Raw genomic sequence first — 21,657 nt, 5'->3', positions numbered from 1 at the left:
TTTCCAGTCCATGTTTACTTAAGCAAAGAATACAGAAAACAGCATTTTTCTAAATGAGCTGGCACATCTTTATTCAAATATACCTTGTTTTCAAGTAAGTACAAAAAAAAGCATGAATACAGAGAAATTGGTAGACAGAGCATGTATATAAAGAAATTGCTCTGTGAAGAAACAGTAAAGACTGAAATGTTTACCCTCTGTTTGGTCTACAGCGCCTCGCTAAAGAAGCGGAGAAGTATCAAGCATCGCATCAGTGGAGGGATGAGTTTGGGGTAAGTTTCAGTTTTCTGCCTTCTAACATTCTCCAATTTTTACTCTTAGAAATGTTAATAATGTTCTTACAAAATGCTACCACCACAGAAGGAAGCATTGGCTATGAACAGGTATTTTACTGTATTCAGAAAACAGTCTCAGTCTGGGTTTCTAGAGAACTGAATGGACTTTTTGAGTGATTCTACACTTTTTCACTGCTCTGATGAGACACCACCTTGCACACTGTGTCCAGTTCTGGTGTCTTCATCATAAGGAGGACATAGAGCTGTTCGAGGGAAGTTTAGAGGAAGGCCACAAAGATGATCCAAAGGCTGGAGCATCTCTGCTTTGAGAAGAGGTTGAGAGAGCTGGGGTTTCTCAGCCTAGAGAAGAGAAGACTCTGAGGGGACCTTAGAGCTGCCTTCCAGTACCTGAACAGATCCTACAGGAAAGCTGAAGAGGGACTTTTCTTAAGGGTATCTAGAAACAGAACATGAGGTAATGGTTTAAAGCTGAGGAAGAGTAGGCTTAGACTGGATCTCAGGAAGAAGTTCTTCAGTATGAGGGTGGTAAGACTCTGGAATAGGTTTCCCCAGGAGGTGGTGGATTCCTCTTCCTGGGGGTGTTCAAAGCCAGGCTGGATGAGGCCTTGAGTAGCTGAGCCTACTTGAGAGACATCCATCCCTGCCCTTGGTGGTTAAGTTGGAGTAGATGACCTAAGCCATTCTATGATTTTATGATTTTTACTTTAGAAGCTCATAGGGAGCTTAATAAACCCAAGGGTGTCACTGTTTGATGTACACAGACATCTATTTGTTTTGAAATACAAGGAATGATTACAGAGGAGACATCAGAGTGATGGTTGCTGTCAGTTGAAGTGTGATACTGCAAGCAATGAAACACAGAATTAGAATTGTAGAAAAGATTCTACAAGTTGTTTTTTGCTTATATGGTGGGGGGGGGGGAAGAAAAGGAAAAAAGGCTTAATATAGAAGGATTTAATTTTCTACATGACTATCTGTAATGGAAACCATAGAGTACTGTTTTTAGAAACCTTTTCCATGTGTTATTAACTTCATCTCTTCAGTGTTCTAGTAGCACTGAAAGAGGCCCTAGCCTGATCAAACACTAAAATATCTTTCTTAAAGTAATTTCAGACTTTACTGAAAAACAAATGTGGTGATTCTAAAATGTACAAAATTAATTCTTTATTACAGATCAAGCCAAATTAATTCTGTGCTGCATGTTTATAGGCCTATTAATTGTAGGCTACATTTCCCTGCTAAGTGTCAAGGTTGTTTATTATGCCTTCATTACCTGTTCCTTCAGACGCAAAACCAGATGGTGCTTTTACGTGATGCTGCTACAAACCTAGACTCTGTGCATCTGCTACAGTTGTAGTGGCACCCAGTTAAAGTGCAATGGCTTTCTGTAATATTCTTTTTGGTCTAATGTTCCTTAGACACTTGGAGATCTAAAAATAGACAAAGAAAACCCCACACTGTAAGGTCAGAACAAATCATTCAGATGACAGTGACTGGCTTTTAGGAGTGCAAAGAGGTTCTGAACACAGCCTGAATGCTTTTAAGTGAGGTCTCTGCACAACCCCAGCTTCTACTACACAGTGAACCACAGAATGTGTATTCTATAGGGATGCAATAATGAGGGTGCCACAGCGACCTTTTCTACTATAATCTGTCTCTGTTTTGAGAAAACAGAGCCTGCAGGTTTGATGAACTCAGTGCAGAACAGTGTAAATACAGTCAGATGATTTTTCTAATCATTTTCCTTCTTAGGCTACGCATTGGCACCACAGCTGCAGCATCACCTCAGCCTCTGGCTTTCTCTTTTCCTTGCACAACTCAGTCATATCACAGAGGCTTCTGGTCTTAGCAGAATTCATTGCAAAGGAGACATCTCAAAATAGTTTTGAAATGTGATTTTATTTTAGCGTTGTGGTTCAGACAAAGACTATGAGTATGAAAAAAAAATGAAATTGCAGTTAGGCTTCTAACAAAGTAACTGCAAATGGAGCTTGTGCTTTACTGTTTTGCATTTGGATGAAAACAGCGTGCACCATATAATAACCTTGACACTAGGTTATGCAATTAGATTTCAAATAAATGTATTAAGCCACTTTATAATTTAATTTGTTCATTTTTTTTTTTCCCTTCCCCCAGAAGTAATTTTCCTTCTCTTTTGGCCCACTCTTTAGAAAATGCCTGCTCAAATTATTTTGCCCACAGATCTTTCTGATAAACTAAATTTTCACTGAAAGATTCATTCTTCTAATGGCTGTGATGGAAAATAAATAAAATATCCCATAAACCTTTCTGTGGATGAGGGTTCTTAAAGTGCTTCTGATAGCATTATGAATGATCTATGAGGTTTATTTCTTGTCCAGAACTTGTCTTTTTTTTTTTGGTGATGAAGGCTCTTCCACCAGAATTGCACATGAATCACTGTAGAAATAAACTTACTGGGGCAATCTGTTTCTGCCTCTAATAAGCTTACAATCAGCAATGTCCTTGGCAGCCAGATTGGAGCCTTTAATAGCCTCTGGAGCTTTAAGGAGAAAACAGCACAAACATTCCTTCTACAGAAATATATTCCTCCAAAAAAGGAAGGGTAAAAAGGGCTGGTCATAATACCAAGGTCTGTTCAGAGCTACTAGAGATGTGTCAATCAGAAGGCTGCCAAAGTGCCGGTTCTAACCTTGTCAATATTGCCCAATTCCCTCGCTTCGTGTACAGCTGGAGAAACGAGACCTGTATAAATGGTTTTAGATTAATGCAGTTACAAATCAGAGGTATAAACCAATATTTCTAAATGAAACAGCCTTGTCAGTTTAAATTTTATTGTGTGTGGCAGAGTGAAAGGAGGGTAGTTTAGACACATGTGATGGTCCAATTATTTTTCTGCCACAGAGATGCGTGAAAAAAATTGCATGTGAATAGGAGGGAGGGGAGGAGAATTCTCTGTGAAGTAATTGCTGTTATTCCCCAAATAGACCTTCTACAATTACACATGATACTGCTTTTGATTGCCTTGCAATGGTTGGTTAACTAAAGCAATTTTGTTTCCATCTGGGTTGAAATATTAATTGTACTTACATATGTATAAACATAAGGCATATCTCATTTGTTATTAATTGTACTCACATATGTATAAACATAAGGCATATCTCATTTGTGTTTTAAAAGGGGAGGTTTTTATGGATGGCCTATTAGCATCTACTAATTTATATGAAGACTGAGACTCAGACTTTAAGGAATTAATTATCACATTACAGTGCCACATGAAAGATCCTTTCAATATCCTTATCTTTCAACCAGTACTATCATTTTATATTCTTCTGTGTAAATGATGATTTTTGTAGTCCTGGTATTTCTGAGACAGCATTTACTGTGGTGATGGAGATGTGTAGAACGATATTTATTGGGGCTAAAATTAAAGAAAAAAGTCACAGAAATAATACTTTTGAATTGGGATTTTTTTAATTTTTTTTTCTTTAGTAGCTGCATAAAATAGAAGTGAAATATTGCTTAGCAAAATGAAAGATAAGAAAGGATAACAGATAAAGCAAGTCTCAGATGACAAGCGATGATCCAGAAGGTGACCTGAAAGAGCAGAGCAGTTGTAGGTATCTCTCTGTGTTTGGCTTGTGCTGCAGATTCAAGATTTTCATCATTGTCTATAATTTATTGTGGTTGCTACAACAGTGGTAAAACATTGCATCTTAAAAGCTTCTGTTTCATTCCAAAGAGGCAGTTCTGTGAATATACTTTTCCTTTTGAAAGGGAAAAAGGGTGAAGAAAACAAAGTAGAATATGTTTTTTTTCTCTCAGTTCGAGAGAAGATACATCTCTCTTAATAATGACTTGCACATCTGAGTGTCCTCTTGGGTGAAAAGAGTGTCTATTGGAAATGAAACTGTTTAGATTTGGCTCCAGGCAGGAAACTGGTCCTTACAGACCCAAAGCAGATGGGTCTCATCATTTCCCAGTAAGCTCATATTATGGAAGTTTTAGTGGCACTAAACACAAGCAAAGTGTAAAAGCTCTCTGTGTCTTCATACAATGTTCTAATCCAAAATCCCATGAAATAAATCTTCCATTGACTGAATCATTTTGGATAGGGCCTCACACTTCTAAAATCTGTGTGATTTGGGGAAAACAAACAAAGCAAGCAACCCAGAAAAACCTGAATAACTGGTTTAAATTGACAAGTGGTAAATAAAGATTTTAGGGATTTCTATCTCCTTTCTGTGATATTTAGGTTTTAGTTGTCTGTAATTAAATGTACCATGTGGGCCAGATTGGATGAGGTCTGGAGCAGATGAGTCTAGTTGAGAGGTTTCCCTGCCTGTGGTGAGAAGGTTGGAACAGGTGACATCTAAGGTTGCTTCCAACCTAAGCCATTCTATGTCTTACTGTAAAGAACCTTTGTTTTTTCCTTTGTCAGTGGTTGCACATTTGACATCTTTCTACTCAGACAACAGGGATCTGTGTGTGTGCTAGAAGTGATAGGACAGTGAGGTGCAGAGGCAGCAACAGTGAGTCACATTTACTAAAATTAGGTGGGTTTAGGAATTGTGGTGTTTATTTGAGGTTTGTCAAACCATTTGTGTTATTTTTCAATAATGCTTTCTCAAAATGATACAGCAGATACAGCAGTTACAGCATTCCTTACTTTCATAGGATCTCCATAGTTATAAAAAAGAGATTCTTAATGTAGAAATTTATTGTGAATAAGCCCATGCTGAAACCTGCTTGGAGATGCATGCCATGGGCTTTATCAGATGAGTACAGAGTCTGCCTGACATTCTTTTCTGAGAACAGGATACCACTGTCCACTTCTCCATCTCCAACATCCTGTGCCTAAATCTTCCAATTCTTATTTTCACAAAATCCCAGTGATGCCTTCTGGTTTACAGGCTTCTAGGAGACATCAGTGAGATCTGAAAAATATTTCTCGGAGGCAGATCATTAAAAATAAGTAAAAATAAGGGTAATGCCTCTTGCATCTTGGTTGGAGTTTTATAGCTTCCTAGACTTTCAGATGAGTTTTGAGTTTAGAAATCACTGACTTCCTCAAAAATCTGGAATGATAGGAGAATTCTGCTATGCATTTGTTCCATTATATAAGATCTAATATGACCATGTGTAACTCAAATGTAAGTCCAGTGGAGATGTTGGAGTAGGTGATCTACAAGATCTTTTCCAACCTTAAGCCATTCTATGATTCTGTCATCTTTTGGTCTTATTTTTTTTTTTTTTTTGTTATTAGTCATCTCTTTGTATGCTTTGATTGAGTATAGGACTGCACTTTTACAATCTAAATCACTGCAAGGATCTCATTCAAGCAGTGAAGTGCCTCCATGGCAGGGAACTTGTCAAATGAGCTTTCAGAGTAAAGTAAAAAAGCATCTTCAATCACTGAAAAATCTTTCAAGAGTTCCATCTGGAAAATCAAATATATTAGCAGACACCTAATGCTTTTTTACTTATTGACAAGGCAAGTAATTTTAAAACTTTGCAGCTTCTGAAAAAGGGGTGGAGAGAGAGAGCTGGAAAAGAGAAAAGGAAAGGTGTGATTTCTCATTATTAAGACACCATACATGTGCGTCATCACCATTTTGAATAAGTCTTTAATGTACTTTCTGAAGGAAAAAATCCTATTAAAAGCAAGAGGTGCTATTGTACTCAATGTATTAACACTTTGGAGGATCTTCACAACAGAGAAGTATGATATTAAGGAAAGCTTTCTGCAGCCAACATGTTTTCTGAGAGTTCACTGAATTTTTAACACGGGTGAAGCTAGCCAGCTTTTTGGTTTTACCTTTCACCTGCAAATTCAGCTGCTGACACAAATCTGTGATAAGTAATTCTTCACAGTGCTTTACTACTCTTAATGAGTCAGCCCTATAAGGAGAGGTTGAGGGAGCTGGGGTTGTTTATCCTGGAGAACGGGAGGCTCAGGGGTGACCTCATTGCTGTCTACAATTATCTGAAAGGAAGCTGTAGCCAGGTGGGGCTCAGTCTCTTCTGCCAGGCAACCAGCAACGGAACAAGGGGACACAGTCTCAAGTTGTGCCAGGGGAGGTATAGGATGGATGTTAGGAGGAAGTTCTTGCCAGAGAGAGTGATTGAGATTGGAATGGGCTGTCCAGGGAGGTGGTGGAGTTGCCGTCCCTGGAGGTGTTCATGCGAAGCCTGGATGAGGCACTTAGTGCCCTGGTCTAGTTGATTGGTCAGGGCTGGGCACTAGGTTGGGCTGGATGATGTTGGAGGTCTCTTCCAACCTGGTTGATTCTATGATTCTATGAATTAGAAATGGAGTTCAAGGATGCTACTTATTTTGTCTGTAAACCAAATATTTCCAGTGTCTTTCACTTTGTTTTGTTCTTTCCACTGTTAACTAGAACATAACTATTTCCGTCATCTTCTAGCCAAACTTATTCTCCAATTGCCATGTTACCCAGACCCTTTAATACACTGAATCTAGGACATGTTCCAATGTTTTGGAATAAGGAATATTAACCTGCTTAATTCTGCTGAGTTAAAATTACTAATAAGAGGAAAGTGTGGAGTTCTTATTTTCTCTTTCCTTTATTTTGCTTTAAATTATCTTTTGTAATGTAAAACCCCACTCTGGTATAACTGAATATGCACAAAAAAATAATCAATGGAGTAAGACAGTAACATTCAACTGCAGCTTTTCATAATGGAGGCAGATTTCTATAAAATAGACAAATTCAGAGACTATTACAGAATTTTATTTCTTTCTTCAGAAAAGAATTGCCATTCATAATAGCCATATTTGGAGAAACAAATTAGACCTGAGATGTTTTGAAAGTTTGCTGTGAACAGGGTCAAATACTCAGATATATAAACAGAAGGGTTTAGTACTACACTTAATATTTCACATTAAAAATAGAGCTGTTCTGAACTTCTAAGATCAGTTGCTTGGATTTTTGGAGGTAGAGATATTTGTAATTTTCTTCTTTCCATTCACTTGTATTTTTTTCTTTTAATTCTTTTTTTCTTTACAAAGCCACAGGAATTGTGCCAGGGCTCAATAGCTTAACCTGTTTTTTTGACACAGGATTCCTGTAAGATACTAGATGAAAGTTCATCTTTCTTTTGTCATTGTTCATCATCTTTAAGAAAGAGAAAGAGGAGCTAACATGGAAGCTGGAAGCTTTACATGTGTAGGTCTATAAACCTTAGATGTAATGAAATACCATTAAAGAAACAATAACCACCCTCTCCCCTCAGAAAAAACTCCGAAACAAACCAAACCAAAAACTGAAAACCCCAACAAAACAAGAACAAAATCCATCAGTCCAATGGCTTAAGAAATCGCTTACAGGAAGGCTGAAGAAGGACTTTTCACAAGGGTGTCTAGTAGTAGGACAAGGGAGAATGGTTTGAAGCTGAGGGGAGAGTAGGTTTAGACTGGTTCTTAGGAAGGAGTTCTTCAGTACAAGGATGGAACTCTGGAATAGGCTGTTCAGGAAAGTTGTGAATGTCTGCTCTGCGGGGCTGTTCAAGGCCAGGCTGGATAAGGCTTTGAGAAGCAGAGTCTAGTTGAGAGGCATCCCTTCCCTTGGTGGGGAGGTTGGAATTAATGATCTCTAAGGTCCCTCCCAACCAAAGCCATTCTATGATTTTCCCAAACATTTTATACTTAAAGTGTACTACCAAGAAGTGGTATCCCAGGAACAATAATTTGTGCAATAGTTGAAAAGAGAAAATGTTTGATGTTTGTACTCTTTTCAGTTGAAATAGAATAGAAATTTTGAGTTCCTTATTGTATCAACTTCAAAATATCCTGGGAATACTAGGAATGCTAGTCAGTCTTATTATTAAGAGCTGCATTCAGCTTAACACTTTGGGAATTCTTATCCTCCCACTCCTTGTATATGGTATAATTCTCATTAGAATTTAAACAAAGGGTGAAGCTTTTTTTATGCTCTGAAAATGATGATGTGTGATTCAAGCAGTATCACATATCTCTGTAGGCTTGCAACAAAGCAAGAGAGCTGCATAACAGAGCAGAGAGATTGCTCAAAATGAACAACATGCTAATTATACATGATGCTGACACATCATAGGCATTAAAAAAAGAGAAAAATTCTACCTGATTTGACCAGCAATGTGAGCTCTTAAGCATGTGTTTACTTTTCTCATGTCTTTTTTTGTGCAGTAAGCAAATAAGAGCTAATGAGCATATCAGAACTGCCCAGACCTGGAGTAACATTAGGATATAGCAAGTCTTGAGAGCTGTAAGCCAGCTCCATGGCTGCCTGTAATTTATGTGTTTATGGAAAGCATTATCATTCTATTTTCATTTTCCCATTTGGCTGTCCCAAATTATACTGCACTGGAGTGCTGTGCCTTGTAACTGTCTTGAAGATAAGAAGAATAAATATGACTATGCTAATCCTGAATAGATCTCTGCTTTTAAAAATGAATGAATAATCCCTAATGAATAATTAATTGAGCTAGGATTCTCTTCTTAGTCTTTTGGGCATTACCATTTCTCAAGAGAGGAGCTTTAGTTTTGCATTTCTAAGAGTTACACATGGGAACAGCAAAATGAAGGAACTTGGCTCCATTGGTTTTATTTTTTTCTGTGCTTGCACAAAATTCTGGTGTTTTCTCCTGATAGAACATTTTATGCTTTGTATGTTATCTTTTTTTCCACCTAAAACCATAAAAGAAGAATTCCAGTGGAAGTTTTCTTGCCAGAATGAATGATATCCATATAGAAAAGTTTAATTTAATCTAATTTGCTATAGGTAGAGCAGTATAAATTATTTCTACACTTAAGGTATTCTAAAATACTCATTGAGGTGATATGTAGTCTCAGCATGGCATTTTTTCCCCTTTCAAGTAGGACATGTTAATTTCATTGTGCTTCTCTGCAGGAGTTTTGTGCTAGGATTCTATTACTACAGCTGAGGGATGTGTTTGTTGTTGTTGGAGTTTGTTTTCTTTTGGTGAGGAATACTAGTAGAAAAAAACCAAAACCACAGGCTAAATTAAGACTGAAGGCTTAAAAAAAATTATCAAAACATAATCCACATACTGTGGCAGGCCGGAGGCATATTATAAATCTTTCTTATACATGAATGGGACTGGATATTGATTTTTGGTGTTTGTATCCATTGGCACTAGAGTAGTATTATTTTTTAATTTCTATTTATAACTTGACACGTGTGCCCAGTATGTAATGGCTGAGACTGAAATGAAATGGTTTGAAAAGGTTTGGAGGTGCTGGTGGATGAGAAGCTGGATGTGACTCAGTGGTGTGTGCCTGCAGTCCAGAAAGCTAATGGCATCCTGGGCTGACTCGAAAGATGTGTGGCCAGCAGGTTGAGAGAGGTGCTTCTGCCCCTTCATTCTGCTCTGGTGAGACCTCACCTGAAGTACTGAGTCCCAGTCTGGAGCCCTCAACAAAGAAAGGACGTGGACCTGATGGAGCAGGTCCAGAGAAAGGCCACAAGAGTGAACAGGAGGCTGGAATACTTCTGCTACAAGGGCAGGCTGATAGCATTGATGTTGTTCAGCCTGGAGAAGAGAAGACTCTGGAGGGACCTAATTGTAGCCTTCCAGTACCTGAAGGGAGCCTACAATAAGGCTGCAGTGGGACTGTTTCCAAAGGCCTCTAGTGATAGAGTGGGGGGCAATGGTTTAAAATTAGATGAGATTTAGATGGGATGTTAGGAACAAGTTCTTTACCATGAGGGTGCTGGAACAGGTTGCCCAGGGGAGTAGTTGAAGTCACATGCCCGGAGGTCAGGCTGTAAGCGTGTCCCTGCTGACCATGGTGGGGTTGTACTAGATGACTTTTGGAGGTGCCTTCCAACCCAAACCATCCTATGATTCTGTGAAAGAGCCTTTGTAAGGTGACTTAGACTGAAGTAAGCTATGTGTGAAGTTGCTGGTATTTACTGTACTGCTTTTACATTATGTTTTTCTTTTGAAAAAAAAAATCCAAACCAAAAACCAAAACATCTCAATGTTTACAGTTACAAAGCAGTAGTGGAAAATAAAACGATAAAAGAGATTAGAATCATTGAATCATAGAATCAGCCAGGTTGGAAGAGACCTCCAAGATCATCCAGTCCAGCCTATCCCCCAGCCCTATCCAGCCAACTAGACCATGGCACTAAGTGCCTCATCCAGGCTTTTCTTGAACACCTCCAGGGACGGTGCCTCCACCACCTCTCTGGGCAGCCCATTCCAATGGCAAATCACTCTCTCTGGGAACTTCCTCCTGACATCTAGCCTACACTTGAGATTGTGACCCCGTGTTCTATTGCTGGTTGTCTGGGAGAAGAGGCCACCCCCACCTGGCTACAGTGTCCCTTCAGGTAGTTGTAGACAGCAATGAGGTCACCCCTGAGCTTCCTCTTCTCCAGACTAAACAACCCCAGCTCCCTCAGCCTCTCCTCATAGGGTTTGTGTTCCAGGCCCCTCACCAGCCTTGTTGCCCTTCTCTGGACACGTTCCAGCACCTCAACATCTCTCTTGAATTGAGGAGCCCAGAAGTGGACACAGTACTCAAGGTGCGGCCCCTGGCCAACACTCCAAATTACCTTGAGCGTAAGCCAAAGTCTGGGGTAAGGTAGAGGGGTGGGAGGAAGGCAAAAGGGTGGTTGGGAGCCCTTCCTGGGGACCCTGGTTTCTGGGAAGGGTGTTGTGTTTTTGTACTGCCTTTTCAACTTGTATCTTTCTGTATATATAGTGAAGATCTGCTTCTATATTGTGCTAAGTTGTAAATATAAAACTTCATTCCACTTCCAGATCGACTGAGCCTGGTCTGGGTGATTTTCACAAGTGTGGGGTAGACAGGTAACACCCAAACCATCACACCTCACCATAAAGATATTTGGAGCTGAAGCTTTGTTAATGCCCATAGCCTTATTTTTGTTATACAGAGCTGTCTTACCGAATGTTCCCTTGAAAAGGTGGAAAGAACTGCATATCCCAGGAGTTTTTCTCCATAGCTCCACCTTAGATATGGAACTTCTGTCTGGTAGTTTAGGTGCTGAGTACACACAGAGTGGAAGTAAGCAAGTAGTGAATGCTGTTTCTAAAATTACTTGATGCTTTTCACTTGAGAAAAAAACCCAAAGCAAAACCACACAATTAGGTTGCAGACTGTGAGAAAGCTAGCAGTTTTTCCCACTGCAGAGCCTATTTCTCTGTTTCTTCTCTCACATTGAAGTCTACAGGGGAAATCCAATTTTCAGAAACGACAGATTTCTCCATCTGTTCAATGCAGGCAACTTTCTGTGTTTTCATGAGCTGAAAAGAAATAAGTATAAAATCTAATAGTTTTGAGACCTAAATCTTGCTGCCAGTGAGTGCCCTGATCCTTCTTCCCAAATTACTGTATACCTGTGGTGATTACCTTACTAAACTTGCCTCTTCTGTTAAGAAGTGAACAAAACAAGTGTAAATTAGGGCAACAAAGCTGGTGAGGGGCCTGGAACACAAACCCTATGAGGAGAGGCTGAGGGAGCTGGGGTTGTTTAGCCTGGAGAAGAGGAGGCTCAGAGGTGACCTCATTGCTGTCTACAACTACCTGAAGGGAGGTTGTAGCCAGGTGGGGGTTGGTCTCTTCTACCAGGCAACCAGCAATAGAACAAGGGGACAGTCTCAAGTTGTGCTGGGGAAAGTATAGGCTGGATGGTAAGAGGAAGTTCTTCCCAGAGAGAGTGATTTTCCATTGGAATCCCAGGGAGGTGGTGGAGTCACTGTCCCTGGAGGTGTTCAAGAAAAGACTCAATGGGACACTTAGTGCCATGGTCTAGTTGACTGGCTAGGGCTGGGGGATAGGTTGAACTGGATGATCTTGGAGGTCTCTTCCAACCTGGTTGATTCTATGATTCTACGATTCTACAAGGAACTAAATATTTTGTTTATTTCTAAGACATTTGGGGTTAATCAGTGTGCTATTCTAGAGCCTGTTACTGTCAGTAGCTGTGACGTCTGTGTTTCAGCTCAACATGAAAGTGAGCAATAACAGAAGGGAATGCTTTGTATAGCCAGCTGGGGACGAATAACTTCTGATTCTACCTTAGATCAAAAGATTATCCTGGGAAGAAGGTTTTCAGTTTTAAAAATTTTCAGCCTAGAACTAGAATGAGAGTCATTGTGTGATATAGTCAACTATACCAGAGAGCAATATCCCATATGGTTTTCACAGAATGGCTTAGGTTGGAAGGGATCTTAAAGATCATCTACTCCAACCTCCCCACCACGGGCAGAGACACCTCTCAACTAGACTGCATCATTAAATCTTCAGTCAGATACTCTCTTGGGCTGTAAGTGTTCAGAATACTGATGCTGGAAACTCAAGTACTTCCACAGTTTTAGACTGTTCCAAGACTTCAATGAACTTCAGTTTTCAACTCAGATGCTTAAATTTTGTCCACTGTCAGCACTGTAACCTTTGAATCTGGTCTCAGATTAAAATCCCTCAGGTCTGATGTCAAGAACTTGAAAGAGCATTTTTGATGAAATGTATTTTTATATGAAATCTGTATCTGTACATCACTCTTATCTGAGAAATTTTCTGTTTATATGAGGGTTCTATGTTTTAGTCACCCTGTCTAGTATGCAGGTGATTAATAAACTACTCATTTTATTTGTCACTCTGAGGCAGCTGTGAATGGGCAAGTGACCCTTTCTGGAAGGACAGTTTCAGTAAAGGAATAACCTCTAAATAATTGGTGAATAAGTTGATCTTTCTCACCTTTTAAAAGAAAGTGCATTCTGTCACAAAGGGTATGCAGCACCTCTGATCCTCCTCTAATCTTCACCTTCATCTTTTCATTCTAATTATTAGTCTTAGTGGAATACTGAGAAGAGCCCTTTACATAAGTCCAATGGGAAAGGCTTACCAGAAGCTATAGTGCAAACCTGACAGATGTTAACTACTGTATAAAATTTACTAATCCGAGAAAGTACTCCTTTAATCAAATTATGCTGGAGGGGGGGGGGAGGGGGAGAGAAGCTGCCAAATCCAAGTGTTGTATTTGCCCATATTATGGGTAATATGGGGAAACAGTTCTGGACTGGGATGTTACCGAACTGTTTGATATTCACCATTTAACTAAGAATAGTTTGATTTTTAAAACATGCCGTTTCTCAGTTGTGTTTTGAGATCAACCTCATGTACCAGTATAGTTTGGATAGGTTGGAGGCTGGTCTATTGGAGAGCATCTCTGGGGAAAGGGAATTGAGAGTCCTGATGAGCAACAGGATGACCATGAGCCAGCAATGTGGCCTTCTGGCCAAGAAGACCAGTAATATCTTGAGATGTGTTAGGGGTGTAGTTAGTAGATCGAGGAATCATAGAATCATAGAATCAACTCTGTCCTGGTGAAGCCACATCTGGAACATTCTGTCCAGTTCTGGGCCAGTCGGCTCAAGAAGGACCTCAGGAAACTGCTTGAAAGAGTACAGTGCAGGGCTGCAAATGTGCTGAAAGGAGTGGAATATCTTAACTGTAAGGAAAGGCTGAGGGAGCTGGGTCTCTCTAGCTAGGAGGAGAGTGAGGAGTGACCTCATTAATGTCTGTGAAGATGTGAAGGGGAGCGTCAGGAGAATGGAGCCAGGCTCTGCTCACTGATGTCCAATGACAGGACAAGGGTCAGTGAGTGCAAGCTGGAGTATAGGAGGTTCTACATAAATATAAGGACAAGCTTTTTCACAGTGAGGGTGACACAGCCCTGGAACAGGCTGCCCAGAGAGATTGTGAGGTCTTCTTCTCTGGAGGCTTTCAAGACCCATCTGGATGCATTCCTATGTGACCTGCCCTAGGTGATCCTGCTGTGGCAGAGGTGTTGGACTGGATGATTTTTCGAGGTCCATTCCAACACCTAACATTCTATGATTCTGTTTTAAATCTATTTTTTAACCTTTTTTTTTTTTTTTTTACAGCCCATATTCAGACTCAGTAGTTGCAACTAATTCAACATAGTGCCTGACTTTATATTCATTTTAAAGACAGGAGGTAAACCAGCATTTCTGTTCAAGGATACTGAAGGGAAAAAAATGTTATTACCTGGTATTCACCTTATTTTCCCAGAATCACTGAAAGTTAAGGGCTGGAAGCGACCTCAAAAGATCTAGTCCAGCGTCTCTGCCAAAGCAGGGTACCAGATCACACAGGAATGCATTCAGGCAGGTCCTGATTATCTCTAGGGAGGGATACTCCACAACACCCCTGGGCAGCCTGTTCCATGTGCTGTTTCCCTTATGTAAAATTGCAGAGATATAACAAAGAGGTTGTAGTGGTTTACATCCTTTTTTTCCTTCCATATCTTGTGATCTTTTATTCCCTACAGGAATTCTCTTTAGAAATAGATGTCATTTTGTATTTGTGGTAGGTCATATTTAGCTTTCTTTATTGAAGGCTCTAATTGTGCCTTAAACTGCATGTCAGGCTATATAAGGGATTAAATGATAACTATCTGGCTTATTTGCCATAGTATTTATTAGGATGGGTTTAAGTCTTAATTACCCTAAAGGTATTGGAGTGAACTTCTTTAGATGCACATCTTTATCCAAGGGGATACAGGAAAATTATTTTAAAATTAAAGCAGATGGATTTGCCAACATTTAATGAAGTATTTTGTAGCATTTATAGGCATTTACACTGTTCTAATCTGGTATGTTTCTGAAAGACTAAAGCAACCAGCACTATTAGCATTTTAACTACTGCATGCTGAACAGCTGGACTTCGGTTCTTTTCACTGGTGTTCTGCCTTTCCAAAGTGTGTGGGATTCATCTGATATTTTAAAATGCTTTCCAAAGTCGTATGTGTGGCTCTGTTTTAAAACTGCATAGGCAAAATCAGTTGTTAGTTACTTGTAATATGGTTTGCTTTTCTCTTGTTTTCTTACTTCTAAGTCATTCTTCCACAAATTCAGTTTCAGATGAGGCACTTAGTGCCATGGTCTAGTTGATTGGATAGGGCTGGGTGATAGGTTGGACTGGATGATCTTGGAGGTCTCTTCCAACCTGGTTGATTCTATGATTCTATGATTCTATATTCATGAACAGAAGTAACAGTGAATCTTTGCCCTGCCTCTCATAACATTACTGGGTAAAGAACAAAAATAAATGTCTGCAATATTTGCATTGTATTTTAGACTTCCTGACTAAGTGTGCAGTATTACCTGGTGGAGAAGCATGCAACAGTGGGAAGATTCAGTTGTCAAGAAGTTAATAAATAACTAAACTACTTGTTTGAGAGCCAACGGCAAAGCAATTTGTTCTTGTCAGCAATAAGTGGTTAAATTGTGACAGATTGTCTTCTAAAGATGTAACTGATCCATGAATCTAATTGGTGACCTGTACAGGATTAAGTGTGTGGTAGCCCTGTGTGTCTTACCTATTTTTTTATATGTATTAAGAATAATGAGATATGACCAATATTAGGAGTAGTGAGGTATGGCCAATGTCAATGTTATTTTGTGTTATATAGGTAATATCTCCAGACAAGGTAAAGAACTACAAGATATGAATAGCTTAACAAAATGTCTAATTTGGGGTCGTGGAGAGAGTTATTTTAATTAACATGTATATGTATTATGTTTCTGAAATGTAATTATTCAGTAGGTGATTAAAAAAACACAGTTTAGTCCAGCAGTAGATAGCAATCATATTTTAAACAATGTTGCTGGACATGAAGAAATAGAACTTCTTGAATTAATGAAAAAACTAAAGGGACTTCAAAATTATATGTACATAGCTGTGTCTGTTTCATCCAGAAATGCACACAATTGCTTGTTTTCATTCAAAAAGGTTTAGAGCATGACAGCAATTCTATGTAATGGAAAGCTGCTATAGTGAATGAAGGTCTTTAAGGCTTTTGAATGGTTCAGAAATATTTCATAAGAAAACAAAACTGCATTTTGTAAGAAATACCCCAATTGTCAAACTGTTGGGGATGTTACAGTGAATGAAGCTTCTGACTGATTATGTAATGGAAACTAGCAATCTTCTCCTTCATTGTCTTATTTGAATTACATGGTACAGTGTTTCCATGGAGCTATCCTACAACAGCCAGGTGCTCCTCTGATATATTTTCCTAGATTTTATTTTCACCATGGGAGGTGAATAAAGCAATAAACATGTGTGACAAATAATAAACCCACTTAGCAATGCCCTTACATCCTTGTATCCATTACCTAGAGATGTCATGGTGCATAAATCACCTGATTGCATAATGATAGTCACACATCTGCAAAAGAAGTGGCTTAGGAAGGGTTTTTTGAGCTCTAGATTTTGTCCAACATTGTCTGTGCTTTTCTAGCTGGCTTTTTGAGTGACTTACATAGCTTACCACATAAGATTCATCAAATGAACGAAATTACACAGGAGCATGGGAAATACTATATACACCAGAGAGCAAGAAAAGGTCTGATTCTGTTGTATTTCAGAAAGAATGCATGAAGCAATACAGGTTTATTTGAAAAAGTAGTTTGCTACAAGTTATTGTTAGCAAACCTTATTCTTTCAAACTAACATAATTGCTTTTTTTTCTCTTGCAGAATAATGATATCATCTATTATAATGCAAAAGATGACCAGAATGATGTAAGTAATACATTTCCTTTTTGTTACATTAACTTTCATTTCAGAGAATTAAAGGACTGAAAATCTTAATGAAACTCAAAGAGTAGCATTGAAATATTTTGCAAAAGAAAGAAGAATCTTAGAAATGTCTTCAAAAGTTTCCTCAAGATCCAGACAATATTTTATGTTCTAAATCTCAAAATCTGTCTTCTCTCACACAGTCTGAGTTTCTGATGAGGCAGGCAATATGCTGGGAGAAGAAAGATTCTGACAGCAGTATCATTCACTTTTAATAAAATCATAGTTGTAGGACTAGAGAATCAAAATTATAAATAATTTACTTGACTCTGAAGGAACCATTTTCCAACCCTGTTTTCTAAGCTCATTTTATCCTGTTTTTTTATTTTGTAAGGTGTTTTTTCAATATATACATACATGAGGGCAACACAGATGTAAAATGTTCCTGAACAACTATTTTTGTGCGCTTTGTGATCACTCATATGACTGCACTTTGGGGAAACTGAAAATCCACCCCCAAGATTTAGACAAAATGCATGTTTCGGTTCCCAGTTTTGTTAAGGCTCTTAATTTAAGTGGCTTGAAGTTTCCTGTCTGGTTTTAACTATTAAAAATCTTACTGCTTTTGGGGGAGAAGACAGGTTATCCTCACCTTTACTTGAGATAACATAACTGCTTGTATTCATTATAGATGTAGTTTATAAAACCATAGAAAAATTAATGTAAAAGTATTAGAGCTGCCAGCATGCTTCATTTGCACTTTTTAATCAAGTATTCTTTGGAGATTGATGGCTTTGCTATTGTAATTGATGCTTCTGCTGTAAGGCAATTAAAGAAGGTTCATAGATCATGTCAAGCATAACTATTATATATGCTTGTGTAGAGCTATGAGTACTGGAATTCATATACAAGAATTGTATGTGAATTTGAGTTATAAAATGCATTAGAAGTAACCTAAATTTGAAGGATATCAGCCTCTTCTCATTAAATTGAGTAACATGGCATGTGCTAATCACTTCTGGAAATAGAATTACAAAGCTTAAACATAATATTGGGAAAGGTCTGAAGGTGACTGCTTCTACCATGTAAATCCAAGTCTGTTACAAAGATGGAAAAAATAATATTCCTGAGCATATTATCATTTATTTACACTGGCCTCTGCATTCCCAGAAAAGAAAAACAAAATGAAACAAACAAAAGCCAAACCCCAGCAAAAATCACCACAAAATGCAAATGACATTTTTTTTTTTATTCCACTCAGTGTCCTATTTTGGTTTCTGTTTCACTTTTATTTCTTATTATGACTTTTTGAACTCTTGAAATTAAGTTTATAATCACCATATTTGTTAAGAATAATTCCACGTGAGTGAGGGCCAGTCTTTCAGGAAACAAGGAGCATTATAACAGTGTCTAGCAGGAGTAGGGTAGTGATGGTGCCCCTGTACTTGGCTCTGATGAGGCCACAGCTTGAGTGCTGTGTTCAGTTCTGGGTGCCACTGTACAGGAAAGACATTGGTATCCTGAAGCACGCGCAGAGAAGAGCAGTGAGGCTGGTGAGAGGTGCCCTCCAAGCACAGCATAGGAGGAGCAACTGAGGAAGCTGGGGTTGTTGTTTAGTCTGGAGAAGAGAAGGCTATATAAAGGGACTTCTTATTGCTCTCTACAACTACTTGAAAGGAGGTTACTTCAAACCATTCCCTCTTGTCCTTTTGCTAAACACCCTTATGAAAAGTCCTTCTCCAGTCTTCTTGTAGGATCCCTTCAGGTACTGTAAGGCAGCTGGAAGATGCCCCATAGTCTTCTCCTAGCTAAACCCCAGCTCCTTCGGCCTATCGTCATAGCAGAGATGTTTCAGCCATTGGTTCCTCTTTGTGGACCTCCTCTGGACTCAATCCAACAGTTGTGTGTTGTTCTTATGATGGGCACACCAGAATGAATGCAGTATTCAAGATGGGGTCTCACAACAGCAGAGTAAAGGGACATAATCTCCTCTTGCCCAGCTGGCCACACTCTTCTTCATGCAGTGCAGTGCACTGGGCTAGCTCATCACAGTGCTAGCTCATGTTGAGCTTCTCACTAATCAATCCAACCAAGTCTCTTTATTCAGGGCTACTCTCAACCCACTTCTAGATGTATGTTTCTCTCTTTTGACCATGTTCCTATAAAGGACTCTTTCAGATCTTAATTTTTAGATGTTGAAAAAAATAGAAGAAATTAATCTCACAGGTCTGCCTGCCAGTTTTTAATTGTCTTCACTCCTCCTTCTCAAATTCCAGCTTTATTAGAAGAGCAATCCTTTAACTTAAATTCTGAGGTTTTTTTTTTCCTGCTCTGTGCTAATACACTCCAGTATAGCTTGGCTTCTTTCTTCCTGTTTATGCAGAAGCTGCTTCTCTCTTTTTTCTTATGTTTTCCTGAAGGGCTGTTTTGAATTTCATGACTGTATTTGCTTAGACTTTAAAAAAAAACAGGCAACAAAAAGCTACATGAAAACCACTAATTCTTTGGCCTCTAGATTTCTCAGTCTCTCAGATAAAGCAATCAATTTGTAACCCTTTAGCCCATCAATCTGTAACATACCTTTTGTGCTCTCCTTTTTTTTCTTTGCTAACACCAGTTAGAGTCTCCTTGCACCCACAGAGATGTCTGACCACTTCACGATAATTAATGAGGTTTATTCTTATAACAGAGTAGGAGGTATTATATTCCTATTTTTCATATCTCATGGGAAGATAATGGCCAAACTTGTAATTTAATACAGGTGTCTCAGCTTTTCATTCACTGTCCTATTCGCTTGAACCCTTTCAATTTGATATATTGTGGTCTGTGTTGTGCGCTTTAATTTGCAGGTTTCAACTGCTTGTGTCATGTTTGGACAAATGCCATGGAGCTTTCACTGGACAGCTGAGCAGCACTATATTAATATGCTCTTTTCTCTAACTTTTAATATTGTTTTGACCATTTTCTCTTTTGTCCTTTGTGTGGCATCCTGTTGATAATCATCTTTGCTCAGTTCTCTCCTGTTTTGTACTCGTTCTTTGTTCAGTTCTCTCCTCTGTTTTGTACTCGTTTGCATTTTATTTCTAGTGACTCCAAATCTTCTTATAAATGTATTTTTTTCTATTTCCAGATGTTCAGGTAGTCTATCTTTCTGCTATGCACTGAAGGGTTATTTTAAAATAATAATGATGATGAAAAAAATTATATCTGGAGCAAGTCAAAAACTGATGTAAAATTAACAAAGGATGTCTAGGTGTGAATTAGAAGATAATTTCAAGAAGACTGCAGTTGGATTTTTAACATACCACAGTTCTGGGTGTATAAGCTGGAATGCTTTGGATGGAGAAAATAGAAATTGATTGTAATAATTTTTTGGCTGCTGTTCTGTTAGCATTATTTTAAAACTCAGTAATCTTCACTGGGAAATATGAGTAAGCTATAACCTGTTCTCTTTCCATCCTCTCCAAATGTCATCTAGTCCAACTTCCCTCTGCAGTGTGCAGGTTCATCCTTCCCTAGAGCAGGTTGCTCAGAGACTTGTTGACTTTGAATATCCTCAGGGATGGGGCCTCATCTCCCAGGCAATCTGTTCCAATGTTCCTCCACCCTCATGGTCATCCTATCATTGCAGGCCTTTAGAAACAGTCCCTCTGCAGCCTTCTTGTAGGCTCTCTGGAAAGCCACTATGAGGTCTTCCCAGAGCCTTCTCCAGGCTGAACAACCACAGCTGCCTCTGCATGTCCTCATAGTAGAGGTGCTCCAGATCTTTGTGGCCCTCATTTGGACCTGCTCCATCAGGTCCATGTCCTTCCTGTGTTGAGGGGTCCAAAGCTGGATTCAGTACTCCAGATAAGGTCTATACCAGAGCAGAGTGTCAGCATCATGTCTCTTGACCTGCTGGCCACTCTGCTTTTGATGCAGTCCAGGATGCCCATTGGCTTTCTGGGCTCCAAGTGCACACCACTGGCTGGTGTCCAGCTTCTTATCCACCAGCACCTCAAGTCTTTTCCTGCAAAGGCACTCTCAACCTCATCATCATCATCAAATCATAGAATGGTCTGGGTTGGAAGGGACCTCCAACGTCCAACCTCCTGTAGTCTCCCAGCCTGTATTGATATCTAGGATTGTCCCAAACTAGGTGTGCAGGACCTTACACTTTGTCTTGTTGCACTTTGTGACATTCTCCTCAGCCCCCCTCCAGCCTGTCCAGGTCCCTCTGGATGACATCTTGTCCTTCACACTGAGTTAATACGTTTGAAGATGAACTGCCTTAAATAGATAGATCTATATTTTACCTTTTCTTTATTTGGGGGATTTATATCTCTTAGTCTGCAGTGTACAACAAAAATAACATTCATGGTTAATTCATAACACCTCTTGCTGTAGTGAAGATGTAGAATTCTGTTAAAAGATAGCACAGAGCATCTGGTTGTTAGTGTATAGAGAGGAGAGGTAAGCAGGAAAACTGTATTTTTATGTTCATTGATATTGTGTCTGGTGTTCATCCTTTTTGTTCCAAAGGACTTACTCTTCATAGAAGCATAGAATGGTCTGGGTCGGAGGGGACCTCCAAAGATCATGGCGTCCAACCCCTTCTGCAGTAAGCAGGGACGTCCTGAACTAGATCAGATTGTCCAGTGCCTTAATTCCACCAGTGTTGTGGTACCTTGACTTTCAGCTCTTTCACAGTATCACAGTATCACCAAGGTTGGAAGAGACCTCACAGATCATCAAGTCCAACCCTTTACCACAGAGCTCAAGGCTAGACCATGGCACCAAG

The 21,657-nt window shown here is 39.2% G+C and overlaps 1 protein-coding gene across 6 annotated transcripts in view; it reads left to right on the top strand.

Annotated features, from left to right (window-relative positions):
- The window catches only part of CACNA2D1 (calcium voltage-gated channel auxiliary subunit alpha2delta 1), a 407,133-nt gene that overhangs the window by 191,861 nt on the left and 193,615 nt on the right, over positions 1-21,657 (top strand). For all 6 annotated transcript variants that reach the window (XM_064142568.1, XM_064142569.1, XM_064142567.1 and 3 more), the window contains 2 exons: positions 213-272; positions 16,836-16,880. In XM_064142568.1, coding sequence (XP_063998638.1) covers positions 213-272; positions 16,836-16,880 — 105 coding nt within the window. The remainder of the gene's footprint in view (positions 1-212; positions 273-16,835; positions 16,881-21,657) is intronic.

Source organism: Pogoniulus pusillus, chromosome 4 (assembly GCF_015220805.1).
Source record: "Pogoniulus pusillus isolate bPogPus1 chromosome 4, bPogPus1.pri, whole genome shotgun sequence".
In the NCBI taxonomy this organism is placed as follows: domain Eukaryota; kingdom Metazoa; phylum Chordata; class Aves; order Piciformes; family Lybiidae; genus Pogoniulus; species Pogoniulus pusillus.
This window is presented reverse-complemented; position numbering and strand designations above follow the sequence as displayed.